The 13,398-nt window shown below is 35.2% G+C and overlaps 2 protein-coding genes across 12 annotated transcripts in view; one reads left to right on the forward strand and one right to left on the reverse strand.

Annotated features, from left to right (window-relative positions):
- Positions 1-5,169, forward strand: part of PPFIA2 (PTPRF interacting protein alpha 2) — a 402,262-nt gene extending 397,093 nt beyond the window's left edge. For 4 of the 7 annotated variants that reach the window (XM_081249916.1, XM_081249917.1, XM_081249919.1 and 1 more), the window contains 2 exons: positions 307-466; positions 1,675-5,169. In XM_081249916.1, coding sequence (XP_081106042.1) covers positions 307-466; positions 1,675-1,733 — 219 coding nt within the window. In that variant the 3' untranslated portion in view covers positions 1,734-5,169. The remainder of the gene's footprint in view (positions 1-306; positions 467-1,674) is intronic. The other 3 variants (XM_081249918.1, XM_081249915.1, XM_081249913.1) reach the window with 2 other exon arrangements.
- The window catches only part of ACSS3 (acyl-CoA synthetase short chain family member 3), a 154,553-nt gene continuing 141,516 nt past the window's right edge, over positions 362-13,398 (reverse strand). Inside the window, exons 16-19 of one of the 5 annotated variants that reach the window (XR_014017116.1) lie at positions 9,168-9,267; positions 8,907-9,082; positions 6,191-8,069; positions 362-485 (exon numbers count right to left, since the gene is read on the reverse strand). Coding sequence is in view for 3 of the 5 variants with exons in the window: in XM_081249922.1 (XP_081106048.1) it covers positions 8,001-8,069; positions 8,907-9,082; positions 9,168-9,267 (345 nt within the window). In the remaining 2 variants the exon portion in view is untranslated. Of the gene's footprint in view, positions 486-5,258; positions 8,070-8,906; positions 9,083-9,167; positions 9,268-13,398 lie in introns of those variants that run through there. The other 4 variants (XM_081249922.1, XM_081249920.1, XM_081249921.1 and 1 more) reach the window with 4 other exon arrangements.

Here is a 13,398-nt window from a genome sequence, read left to right on the forward strand (position 1 = left end):
ATGAAGTGCAACAAAGTATACCCAATATTCTTTTTGGAAAAACTTTGGGGTTTTATTTTAAATTTTCAAAGATTTTACTTTCATATATGTTTTAGATTCGAAATCATATGAACTTTTTAATAAAAACATTTCTATTTCACATATCCTGCATTCTCATTTTGGAATCAATATAACCCTTGAAATAAAGTATAATATTCCATATGTATACTTTACAGACTGAACGTAAATAATCAGTGTTACATGTTTTAAGCACCTGGACTAGTTTACTTGTTTTCATTACATCAAGTTGTATCTCTGTACTGGCAGAGCGATGACAAGAATTTCAGGCGTGGGTCGACCTGGAGAAGGCAGTTTCCTCCCCGTGAAGTACATGGAATCAGCATGATGCCTGGGTCCTCAGAAACATTACCGGCTGGATTTAGGTTAACCACAACATCGGGGCAGTCAAGGAAAATGACAACGGATGGTACAGTAGTTTTGCATTTCTGCTTATAAAGTAAAAAGCTTGTTTAGCAAATGCTATCATTCTCTGATCTTGCATAGCTTTCTAGAATTGATTCTTTTCTTAAGTTGGTTTGCTCTGCTTGAAGTTTACTTTGCTTTCATCAGACCATACTCTTTTGTAAGCTGCTAATGCATGAATTCATGGCACTTTATTCATATTTTAAAAATAATTTAAAATATCCTAAAAAGGACAATTTTGGCTAATGTCCACAACTAGGAAGAAAAACATCTGCATGATTTGTGTTTCTTTACTCTTCTAGTCACCAAGTAAATAATTTGTTTAGAGGATGGATTTGGACTAAAGGTCCTTAATAAATGGAAATTAACTCCACTGTCACCCTACATGCTTGAATATTGCAAGTTTTCTATTTCATCTTAAAAACTCAGACTCATCAGATATTCTCATCTATGACCAAGGCAGAAGGCCTTAAATAAACAAGCACAACATGAGAAGAGAATTAAACAAACACAAAACCGACAGTAATTTCCCAATTAGTATTTCCTTCTGTGGACATTAGACTTGTGTTATATACTTCACAAAGGAAGACAGCCATTTGGGAGGAGAGACAAATTTGAAGTTGTAGTCACAAAGTTATGTCTGTCTGGTAAGCATTAAACAAAAAAGCCCCACTCTCTTTATTGAGACAATCACCTAGAATTATTATTTCTTGTCAAGGTGATAGTTATCATGGCCCTTAAAATAAGTTCCATTATAAACCATGATCTTTGATCTATATTCCATGATCTTTGATCTATATTTCTTCTAAGTTGTTACTATTATGGAACACATTAACAAAATTCATGAGCAATTTAACATGATTAAAATGAGTATAGAAGCTTTTCAGTATTGGAGGGGAAGACAATCCATCATACTGAATTCTCCAAGAGCAATCTTTGCTTCAAAAACAGGAGCACCCAGGGGAACTGTTCTTGTTAACAGATTTCATCTAAGGAGGAATACACAACTTGAAAGCTCAGGTGAATCACATTGGAATAAATTTTCTTTAGTAGCTTGTCTTGAGAAAAGGAATATGAGTGGCTTCTATCTGAGAGAAAGAAGGTCTATTAATATGTTCAGATCCCTTTATGAAGGGAAAATAAATCTTTCTCATCTGAAATTTTGTACTCAAGTCATCCAAGTCCCTCTAAAGCCCTTTTCTCCGTTTGCAGTTCCTTCATCAAGACTGCAGAGGTTAGACAACTCCACTGTTCGCACATACTCATGTTGACAAGCCACTCAAAGGAGGCAGCACTGACTTGCTGTGAGTAGTTTTCCTTGGCTGACAAAAAACAAACCACCAAAAAAAATGGAACCTACATAGACTAGTATATATACACGATACTCTTCATTGTGGCCTAGCAGTACAGAAGTGAGATAACCCCTTTGAATTGCTAGAGAGTGGAAAGGTTCTTTATATTGTAACTCTTAATCTAGGATTTCCTATCACCATCTGTCTGCTATGGTTTAAGGCCCATCTGTTGGAGGCCTGTCACTATCTTATTACACATCAATGGGTTGCTACTACACTGGTTTGTACTTTTTCGTAGCACTTTATATTGATGCATATAGGATTTTACTGATGAGAGTTTGGCACTTACAGAATAATACACTTTTAAGTGAGTATTTTATATAGGGGAAGTTGAAATAGGCAAATGGTATTCTAGTAGGTACCCAGAGTAAGACAGTGGCAGAATCAGGAAGATGATTTGGAGGTGACTGCACATTAAAAACAAAAGTATAACTGAAAAATATGAACTTCTGGTATGTTGTTTTTCATCGATGTGATTAATATTTGCTGAAAACGTATAGGAATTTTAAGTATCTGGGGTTTATAGCAGATAGAAACCAAGTGAAATAACATTGTAACAATGGCGGACAGGACAGAAAACCATCCTATATAATCATAAGATATAAGGCATTTGTACTTCGAGAAATACTAGTTGATGGAATCTACTTTCCAAATCCATATGAAAATGGAGTTTTATTGGAAACCGGTCTTAGTAAAACTGTGTTTTCATAGAAAATAAATGTCAAGAACTCATAGACATTTTTTAATCTACAACTGTGCTTTACCAAAATATTCTACCATTTACGATGAATTAAAATTTTGGAGAAACACTTTTTAGAGCAATATTTAGAATCAAATATGTGCACAGGGATGGGGAGAGGAACAGCTCATCTTGTGCTGTTTATTCATTGCCTTGAACTAAAAGCTCCACACAATTTACTGATGGTCTTTGGGGCCTAATATAGGAGCTGATATGCTGCCTTATTTGGGTCACTATTTGAAGCTGCTGATGATAAAACAAAAAGCTTTCAGATAAGAGATTTAATTTCAGAATGTAAAACCCTAGCATTAAAAATTTAATTATGGTATACAATTTGGCATCTTATTAGGCATGATCTAAAATTTGTAATAATTTGGCTAAATAACAGGCTTTCCAAAATACTGTTTGTAATAGTTTCTACACATAACATGATAATTTACCAGGAACTAGAATTAGAATACTTCACTAATTTACAAATGACTACTTAATATGTTGAGTAGTGCTTGCTTCTTAGCTCTTGACTGATGGGTAGAATTACTCTTTAACTATTTGTAATCTATATTTTGTGCTTGGCATTCTAGTTCATATTTCCTAGTTTTTACCATTAAATGGGATAAAGGTATTTATTTCCAGTAAGTTAATCTGGGACAACCAATTTCTATTGTGAGGAAACAATAGCATTTTTATTATTAACACAATTCAGAACATATCATTTATCTCTTGTGTCGGGATAGTAATTGTGATCTTTTCATAAGTATATTATGACTGGAAAGAATCAGTGATGCCACATCACCAACCCAGATTCTTTATATGTTACTGATTATCATTATGTTTTTGTCACAATTAAACAAAGGTCTCTTTTGAAGAGCTCTAAAATATATGAGTTAGAATACAGATCTATTCCATGGAATAGGTCAACTCAACTCAATTTATTAATGAGCAAGCTGTACACTTTTCAAAAGGACTGCTGAGGTTTTCTGTGACTACCTTTGTTTATATTACTGCCATACTTTCTACAAAGTTGAGCAAATCTTATTTATGAACCTCGCCTGCACAAAATTAGAGAGGAGCAAATATTAATTACATACAGACATTGGTTAGACCTGAGATGATATCCTACCCTTAGGACAAAAGTGGGCAGGATGCATGGAGGTGCACCAAGAGTCACAGAGGGAGATTTTCCAATCTGGGATCTTTCAGTAAACTAATGCTGTCCATTACATATTTTAGATGTCGTCTTTTCAGTCTACTCTACCTAAAGTGCACTACCATCTAAGAAGATAAGCAGTGAAAACCTTTGTGAAGACTGAATTCTAAGGAAATAATCACAACTAATGGTTTATTAAGCTGAAAATGTGATTTTAGGGGGAGTCAGTCAGATATTAAGTTTGATTAGTTTACTACAATTGTAAGAAAATGCTTCAGTCATTTGAATAATAAGCATCATCCACATCATAAATTCTGTACAACAGATAGATGCTTTTATGAAATGGAGCCACTTGTTTTTTCATGTTTTATTGTAATATACTTGGCATTTATGTATTACTGTGTATGCATTTCTTTTTAAATGTGTAAGTCTTATGTAAATGGATATAAATATGATTTTTTTAAAAAATAAAATATATGGTTCATGGAGTCTTGAGTGCAAACATTTGACAATTCCAAGTACTGTTTGTATTTTACCATTCCACCATTTTTACAGTTTTTGAATTGTAACAAATTGATATGTTTCCTGGAAGCATGTTTCATGCTTCCACATGTTTTTCCTTCAAGTCTGTCAATCCTTAAAGCTGAAAACCTGCCTCTGATCATGTAAAAAAGAATGATTTAACCTGGAACTGGAGCCAAAAATAGACCTTTAAAGGAAATCAGGGATGTCCTATATCTTTAGAAATAGCACTGTGATGGCTCGATCTCCTTTTCAATACAAAACAAAGCCAAACTGTTTACAAGAGTCAAAAGCAATTATTTAAAAAAATTTATAAAGAAAAAAAAATCTCTTATTACCTGTGGACCAAGGGAAAAAAAAAAAAAAACTTCTTTACTAAGAACCACATGTTCATCCAAATACCTTGAACCTCCAGCCAGCCCTGTTCAGTGAATGTCAACCACTGCAGAGTCTGAGGTCATTTCCACTGGAAAAAGCAAAACCCCAGAAATCTTTCCCTTTTGTCAATGTAATAGGGCATTAGCCAGACTCATGTCTAACGTTATATGCTTTTAGCCGAGAAGGCCTTGTTGTGACTTCCCTGAAGTCAGTCTTATCAGAGGAAATAAAGACAGAATGATTAACATATATAGTGTATAAAAGTATAGAATAATAATCTCTTCCCTGTGGCTTTATTTGGTGGTGTTACTGTTGTTTATTCTTTGTTTACATGGGAGATTTCAAAGTAAAATCTATTTAAGAATACCATTTATCTAACTGCTGATTTTCTGCTGCTTGATCTTATTAACAGCAAGACCTGTCATTAGTAATTCCTTTTTTGTATTTAATTTGCTATGTTTGCACGTACATTACATTTGTTTTGATGTCGATTTTTGTTTAACAGATTCACTCAAAAGGTAATGGTAACAGAAACCCTCTCCATTGTCAATAAACAAAAATACTTCCAGTTCTCTGTTTAAGCTTTGTTTTCTAGTCACATATAGTTTAAAATTTTACTTAAACTATAATGAAAATCATTCTTTTTAGTGATCAATCTTTTATCTTCAAAAGTGAGTCTGCCACAAGAGGGAGCACTAAACTTGCTTATGAAAGTGATTTTAAATTTTCTAAAAATTTGCCTGATTAGAAACAATGGGAAAGAGCTTTTTAAGTTCGTCTGAATATGGGGATCTTGACTACAGAAATGAAATATAGAAACTATGGTATCATAATAATACAAACTAGATTTGTATCTACGGTTCTGCACAACTTAATTGCGTAAACAGTTTTTCCCCTTTAAGAGATCACCTAATAAGAGATATTAACCATTTAAAATAGACTCTAACATACAGGGATATAAAAGATCCAGTTACTTGCCTCAAAAACCATAAAATATTCTTCGATGTATAAGATCATTTTGCCAGATTCTAAAACCCATTTAATGGATTAAGCTTAGAACCTTGGTTTTCTTCCTTTTAACTATCAACATTATGAATTTTCATATTTTTAATAATCAGAGCCTTTACAAATATAATTTTCTATAAATAAAACTGCTTTTAAATGTAAAGCAGTTCTCATTTGTATATACTTAGTACATTTTCACAGGCAAAACAGATTAATTGGTACTTTTCTATAGATCTTAAAAGAAAATATTTACATTTTAATTTTAATACCTTACAGTAAAAAAAATTCTATGCAACTACCAAAAGAAGATCATGCAGAATTTATTTCAGCAAATTACATTTTTTAGTAACATGATATTGTTATTTTTAAAGACATTTAATTCAAAATATTTTAAGTACTATTGAGTGAAAGTACCTTATGGTAAGTATTAAAATAGAAAATTCCTTTTTTTCCTTCCAAAATTTAAGCAATCTGATGACTGTATCTTTCTTGCCCCACATTCAGTCTTGTGAGAGGAACAGTGCTTTCTCTGACCCTGCAAAGGAGATCACTTTCCTTAACCAGATACAAGAAAACACCACTTACCCGGTCTTGTGCACTGTTTTCCAATCCCACGCAACAGGAAAATAACCCAAGCCTGCTTGCTGAAGTGTCTCTCAGATTGATTACCGCGAAAAATGTGCACGAGGATCAAAGATGTAATCGTTAACACAATTCTTGTATATGCCTGGGTTCATACCTTGCAGATGAACTGTGATACACATTCGGCTAAAGAATTTGCCGTTTCAAATTAACTGAATTCTATATGAAAAAATAAGTTAATACATCTTAATTCTAAGACATTAAAAAGTGTAAGATTACAGTTGTGATAAGATAAAATGTACTCAAGAGAAGAGACAGATTAAGGAACCCAACAGCTTCAAATTATAAGTTGAATATCTAATTAGTTTAACTCAGTCTACTAAAATAATTAAAGGGAACAGTTAGATGAATATTTTTTCAGGTGTAACAATCAAAAGGCCAATTTTAGCAAGTAACAATTTACTTTGAGAAGCCATTTATTTTATAGGCTACAGTCCAAAAAATCCTAACATTTTCAGAATGTCTTTATACAAGTTGTAAGCAATTTTTATGAAACAAACAATAAGCTCTTGTCTATTACCTCTCATATATATTTCGTGATATGTTACCAGACTATATGTTAAGACAGTTGCTCTTAAAAATAATGTTCCTGATGGACTGAGGAATACTTTAAGAACCGTCAAAGACATGGGTATGGTATTTTTTGAGTTTAAATGTATTCTTTGATAACTGATCTCATGTAGCACCCTAAGGAAACCAAATATGTAATTATCTATATCTACCTACTCTGGTTAATTGGCACATTATCATATGCTTATTAACAAAGACTAATTTTCAGTTATTTTTTTAATGCTCAATAGTTTTACAGAAGTTTAAATGGAAAGATGTGCTTTGGATATGACAATTTTTTTTTAGTGAGTTATTTAAAAATTAGAGATTTCACACAAAATCTGGATTTTTGGTTTCTCTTAAAACTCCTCCCGGTTTTTAGCTAATGTAAAAACTTTTACATTTCTTCCTTAAGAGCTTTCCTTGCCAGTTTCCCCATTTCTACACATTTCCTTGTTTCCAAAAGAAGCTGGAATCATTAAGAAGTATACAGTCAACTAAGAACCTGAGACAGGAGGAGGGGCTCCAAAGAGCCCTCATCTCCATGACAAAGAGATTGGATTAATTGACCTCTAGGCTCTCTGCCAGCCTGTGATTTCCCTTGACTAAGTAACAAAGGATTGAAGAGAGCTGTAACTTGGTTGGTACCCAGCCTTCCCTCAGGAAATATGTGACTAGACAGATTCTCCTACCTAGAAAATCATGTCTAGATGATTACCTAAAACTTCCCATTTCGTCCATTTCATTTAAAATAACCATGCATGTGGGCATCTCAAGAATATCAGAAAATATTCAGAATTTCTATAAGAAAATTATAATTGTTTTCTGACTTCACTTGAGTTTTAGGTCTTGGGTCAAAGCTGTAGAGTCCTAATTTCAGCAAGTGGCTCGATATTAGTGTCAGTTTCAATTAAAATGTTTTTTTGGGGGGGTACAATTTTTATAAATCATTATGTCAGATATATTTTTCTTAAAGTTCTGGAAAATCTATAATGAGCAATGTTACAGGTAACCAGTAACAGTGCTAATTGGGCTAATCAAACAGAAGGCTTTTTACTAGTTTTCACGTGCATTGTTTTCAGACCAAGCTCTACAATTTACATTTTAGTTTGCATGTAATTTCTATTTAAATATTTATTTCTGGGAAATAATTCCAAAAACTAACTCCAATTAGAAAAGTGACAAAAAAAGAAAAAAAAAAAAGTCATAATGCCTGCTTCAGCATTTCTTCTATGTGCCCAAAAATGCTGGGGTCTTCAATTGTAGGAGATACCTGGAAAGAAAATTAGAGCCAGATGAAGGTGCTTCATTGAACCCCTTCCATTCTATACAATTAAACAATTATATGCAATCTTATATTCCCCATTATCTTATCATACTCATATGGAAAGGTTCAAAAACAGGGAACTTTGAACTCAATATTTTAAAATGTATCTATAGTAAAATAAACTGTTCAGTTAGCAAAACTATTGGTCCTAGATGGTACTTTCTTTTATGGGCCTTTCAATGAGCATCTATAGAAAGAATTTTTTTTTTGGCATTTGCCCATACAACCACTCCTTACTGTTGTATCACTTTTTATTAGATCTTGATGATTAAAAATACATATATTTGTGCATGTATAATATGCACAAAAATTAGAAGAATGCATATGCTTGAATCAGCCTAAATTACCTAAAATAATTTTCACTCAAAACAGGAAAGATAATGAGCATATGTATCAATTAGAATTTTCAAAATATCTATAGCCAGCCTCTATTAGTCACTAATGACGGCAATGAAGGAAAATTTATCCTTAATTTAATAAGATTGAGTTTCCACAAGTTTGAATTTGACATATTTACTAACAGTAAAATATTTTCACATACTTTTGGTTCTTATAATCAAAAGTATATGGTCTTAATTAATCTGTGTTTCTCTCCAAAACCCTCATTCCTACAGAGAGAATGGCTACGCAATTTCCCCCATACTATTGAAAAAAAAAAAGTACTGTTATGTGTTTTTTAGGGATATAATTCATGCTTGAGAACCATTTAAAGATCTTAGTTGACACCAAAGAAGTGGGGGAAAACATTTCAAAACCAAGCACTCAACATCCTTGATAATTTACCTTATATGGCTTGCCATTGACAAGGGCATACAGAGCTGAGCGGGGAATTTTGCCAGATCTGGTTTTGGGTAACTGTTTCACAAACACCGCTTTTCGAAAAGCAGCCACGGGGCCAATGCTCTGTCTAACATGTTTCACAATTTCTTCTAAGACTTGTTCCTCTGTTATATTTATATCTAGGGAGAAAGTTCAGATGGTAAGCTCTGAATTAACTTTAATCATTCAGGGCCCCAGCAGTCGGGGAGGAGAAAGACCTCTCACCTTTTTTCAGCACGCAGAGTGCTAACGGGACATGACCCTTCAAAGGGTCTTCCTTGCCAACAACAGCGCAGTCGGCCACAGTGCCATGGGAAAGGACAGACTGTAATTTTAAAAAAGCATTCATTTAGAATATCTATACACATATATATGCAAAATTTATAATTTCAATTGGAGAAAATAGTACACGTCAGATAACTTAAAAACCCATAGCTACCTCTGTGAAAATTACTACCAATTCACCATTCACATCCCTATTACTGAGAAGATTGGTTAGGATCCCCAGGTGGTCACTCAGTAAAGGCTGACTAAGCAATTAAGACAAACTGCTTAGCTTACTTGGAAAGTAAGGGAATGATTTCTTCATCTCAATTGTTTATTAATGAAGTCTGGGAAACTATGCAGTGATACCACTTGGGAACAAATTGCAATGAGCCTTGGAAAACAGATGGCCTCATGGTGTTTTGCCTTCAGTGCTGGCTACCATGAGGACACCTTCCAGAGGAACCCAAGGCAGCCCCATCAATAAACAGTGATTTGGGACTTCCCTGGCGGTCCAGTGGTTAAGACTCTGCACTTCCACTGCAGCGGGCACGGATGTGATCCCTGGTTGGGGAACTAAGATCCCACATGCCATATGGCACAGCCAATAAGTAAATAAAATAAAATTTAAAAAAATAAATGGCGATTTTATTTCCACCTCTGTTACTGAGCAATGAACAGAGCACACTTCTCTTCTTGAGTGACCACCCATGCAGAGAGGATTTTCCAAGAGGTGGAGAAAAGGCTGGACGTGGAGTGAAGCCCTGACATCAGATAATCACCACTGTTGACCAACCATTTTCATATTGTTCACCCTAAGCTCTAAATGCCTTAAAGAGCAAAGCAAATTTCTCTCTGGAATCACAAGAACTCAGAGAATAGAGTAACCACATGAAATACAGAAGCTTAGGATTAAGAAAAAAAAATTCTGCTGTGATAGGACTTTTAAAAATGAATGTTCAAAAAGTTCTTTTCTGAGAGATTAATATATATTTCAGTGACTCCAATCCCCTATGGCTGGAGAAAGTGAGCAAACTTGTAACCCAGGGCGAGTTCGGCAGTCCCCATTCTTTCCTCCATGCATTCATTCAACAAACATTTACTAATACCTCCTATCCTCCAACCTCCTATATTGCAGTAGACTTGGTGGTGAGCAAAAATAAGCTGGGTACTGTCTCACGGTGCTTACAGTCTACTACCAAAGGGTGATATTAACAAATGATCATGAATATTTAATTACTATGAATGTCTAGATATAAAGTGGTACAATCTTTGGGGAAATAACTTGGATTTCTAAATGAGAGATAGAGACAAAGCAACCAACGTGGCAGAAGAATATGGATCTCAAAGAAGCCTTCCCTTAGGAAGTGACTCAGGATGAGCTCAGGTCTAAAGGGTCTGTGTGCAAGGACCCTTGCATACAGGGGCGGGGCAAATGCCCTGTGGAAGCACCCGGCTTGTACCATTCAAATCTAAAAGGGACCAGTGTGGCTGGAAAGCAGAGAGCAAAAGTGAGAATGGTGTAAGAGGAAATGAAGCTACAGAGATAGAAAAGGGCTGTGAATGCGAAGGGCTTCCAACTATTTTAGTAGCACTGGAAGGTAATAAAGCACTTTCAGGAGGTGAGGGGGCGATGCAAGATCAGAATGGATTTTTTAACAGACTTTATTTTTTCAGAATAGTTTTATATTCACAGCAAAATGGAGCAGCAGAAAGTACGTTGTTCCCATATAACCCCTGCTCCCATTTACACACAGCCTCCGCACCATCAAAATCCCTCACCAGAGCAGTAGAGTTACAACTGCTGAGCCAACACTGACACGTCACTCTCACCCCACTCCACAGTTCACGTTAGACCTCACTCTCGGTGTTGGACATTCTGTGGGTTTTACAGCACGTATCCATGATTACAGTATTTTACAGAGTAGATTCGCTGCCCTAAAAATCCACTGTGCGCTGCCTATTCATCCCTCACCTTCCAAAAACTCCTGGCAGCCACTGATCTTTTTTACTGTCTCCAGAGTTCTTTCCAGAATGTTAATAGAGTTGGAATCGTACATATGTAGCCTTTACAGATTGGCTACTTTCACTTCAGAGTGGATTTTGAAAAACAAAAACTTACTTTGGTTCATTGTGAAGAATAAACAGAGGATTGCTGAAGGTGGGTGTCATAGTTTACTCAGGGAAACACCCAGAGAGGCTACAATAGTAGACTAAGGTTATAGTAGTGGGTATAAAAAGATTCCAGAGTTTTTAGAGGTAAGATGGACAGAATTTGATGATAAATGGGATATGAAGTAAGAAGTCAAAGGGGTTAAAGATGATTCTGTGGTTTTTGGCTTGAGTAGCTGGTTGGATACTGGTGTCATTTTCTAAGCCAGAAAATGCTGGTGAGGGCTAGGCTTGGGAGGAAAAATCATGTATTAAATCTTGGAGATATTGCATTTGAAGTACCTTTCAGACATCCAAGTCAAGGCAATTGGATCTGAGGGAAATCTTAATCTGAAAATGCATACTTGAATGCCATTAATGTATAAAGGACAATGAAAGCTATGCACATGGATGAGATTATTTGGGGAGAAAGCAGTGAGAAAAAAAGGTGAAAGTCTTAAAGAACTCTTCACATCTAAGGACCGTGTGAAAAAGGAAAAGCTGACAAACTGCACTATAAAGGTACAGTCAGAGAGGGAAGAGAAAAACCAACAAAATCCGGGACGTGCCACTAAAAATCCCAAACTTTCTATGGAAAAAAAAAAATTAATCCAAGCTGAAAATGAGCTTTCTCTTCTCTGAACTCCTAGAAAAATCAATGAACTGCTAGAATGTTTGGTACAAACCCAGTGGACTATCTCACACTGTTCCTAATGAAGCATGCAGATCAACACTGCCCTGTATCCTATTGTAGCATCAGCCTTGAAGTATTCAGTTGTGAGGGCTGCCATCGACATAGCTTTTGACTCCTACAGTGCTCAGGATGGTACGTGATAAATAAATGATTTTTGTACTATATGTTTTATTAACTTCATTGCTGAGGTAAAGGTGTCTACGCCCTCTTTCCTTTAGTTGGTCCTGACTCAAAAGCTTCTGCAAAACACATACTACACAGATCATACAATACCACCTTCTCTCGCTGCTTCAGTGTGAACTCTCAAAATGTTTCCCATTTGTTAAGTTCTTATTTTCTTTTCAGTCTGTATGTTGAGAGTAGAGACACACTTTATTGTCAGAGCTTTGGGCAGTTAGTCTTGACGGTCACCAGCCCGTGGAAGAGAATACCTTCTCTATAGCAGGTAGGACACAGACTTGGTAGGTCCAATCCTTTAAATCCTATTTAGTATTCCCTTAATGAGTAGAGAAAAATACTTTTACCTGGCTAAGCAGAGTTTTCATGGTCAAAATCCCATTTATTAAAGTGTTCACTGGTGCTTCTATACCTGAATTTTTGAAGTTTTACAGTTTAAATCACTGTAAAAAAAAATCATACATCTAGATATTTTGCACCTAACCAGTATGACTATAATTTTAACTAAACTGAAAAACAAAACTTCTAGTCTGCCATTATGTCACTTTGCTATTTTAACTTCCATCCTTGGTCTCAGTGTTTTTAGAAGTGGATGGGAAAACGCTGACTGGTTTTCTATAAGGGCAGAGAGTATTTTAAAATCAGAAGTAATACATAAGACAATTCCTTATAATATCAAAGTTTCCCATTTTTTGCCAACTGAAGATACGATTCTTAAAAATCTGTGAGAAACATGTCATTCTCCAGAATTCCGTGCCATCTGTAAATGAAGTTCATTATAGTGGATAAAACATTATATTATTCTATCAGTGTTAAAAAGATGCCATAAAGGAAGAGAGGCAGCTTTCTGTGTTGGCTCCACAAACAGTATTTGCATGCCAAATAATGATTTCAACAACTGAATTGTGAAAAGGGAAAGCATCAAAATATGTCTTGGCAACATACTGGGACACAAGGCCACCAAATGCCCTATGTGGGGGGAATCAAAAGCCACATTCATATATTCCCTCCATATAAGATTCATGAAGTATCTGTGGTTAACTGGCATTCAAGTACCCCAAAAAGTGACGCAACTTAAAAGGTAATTGTTTCACCCAAAGTGAGCATATAAATGTTATGATAACAGGCCTGGCAAGTAACGGTCATTCTTGGTTTCTGCAGTACTGCCAT

This window comes from Mesoplodon bidens (genome assembly GCF_964165515.1).
Source record: "Mesoplodon bidens genome assembly, chromosome: 11".
In the NCBI taxonomy this organism is placed as follows: domain Eukaryota; kingdom Metazoa; phylum Chordata; class Mammalia; order Artiodactyla; family Ziphiidae; genus Mesoplodon; species Mesoplodon bidens.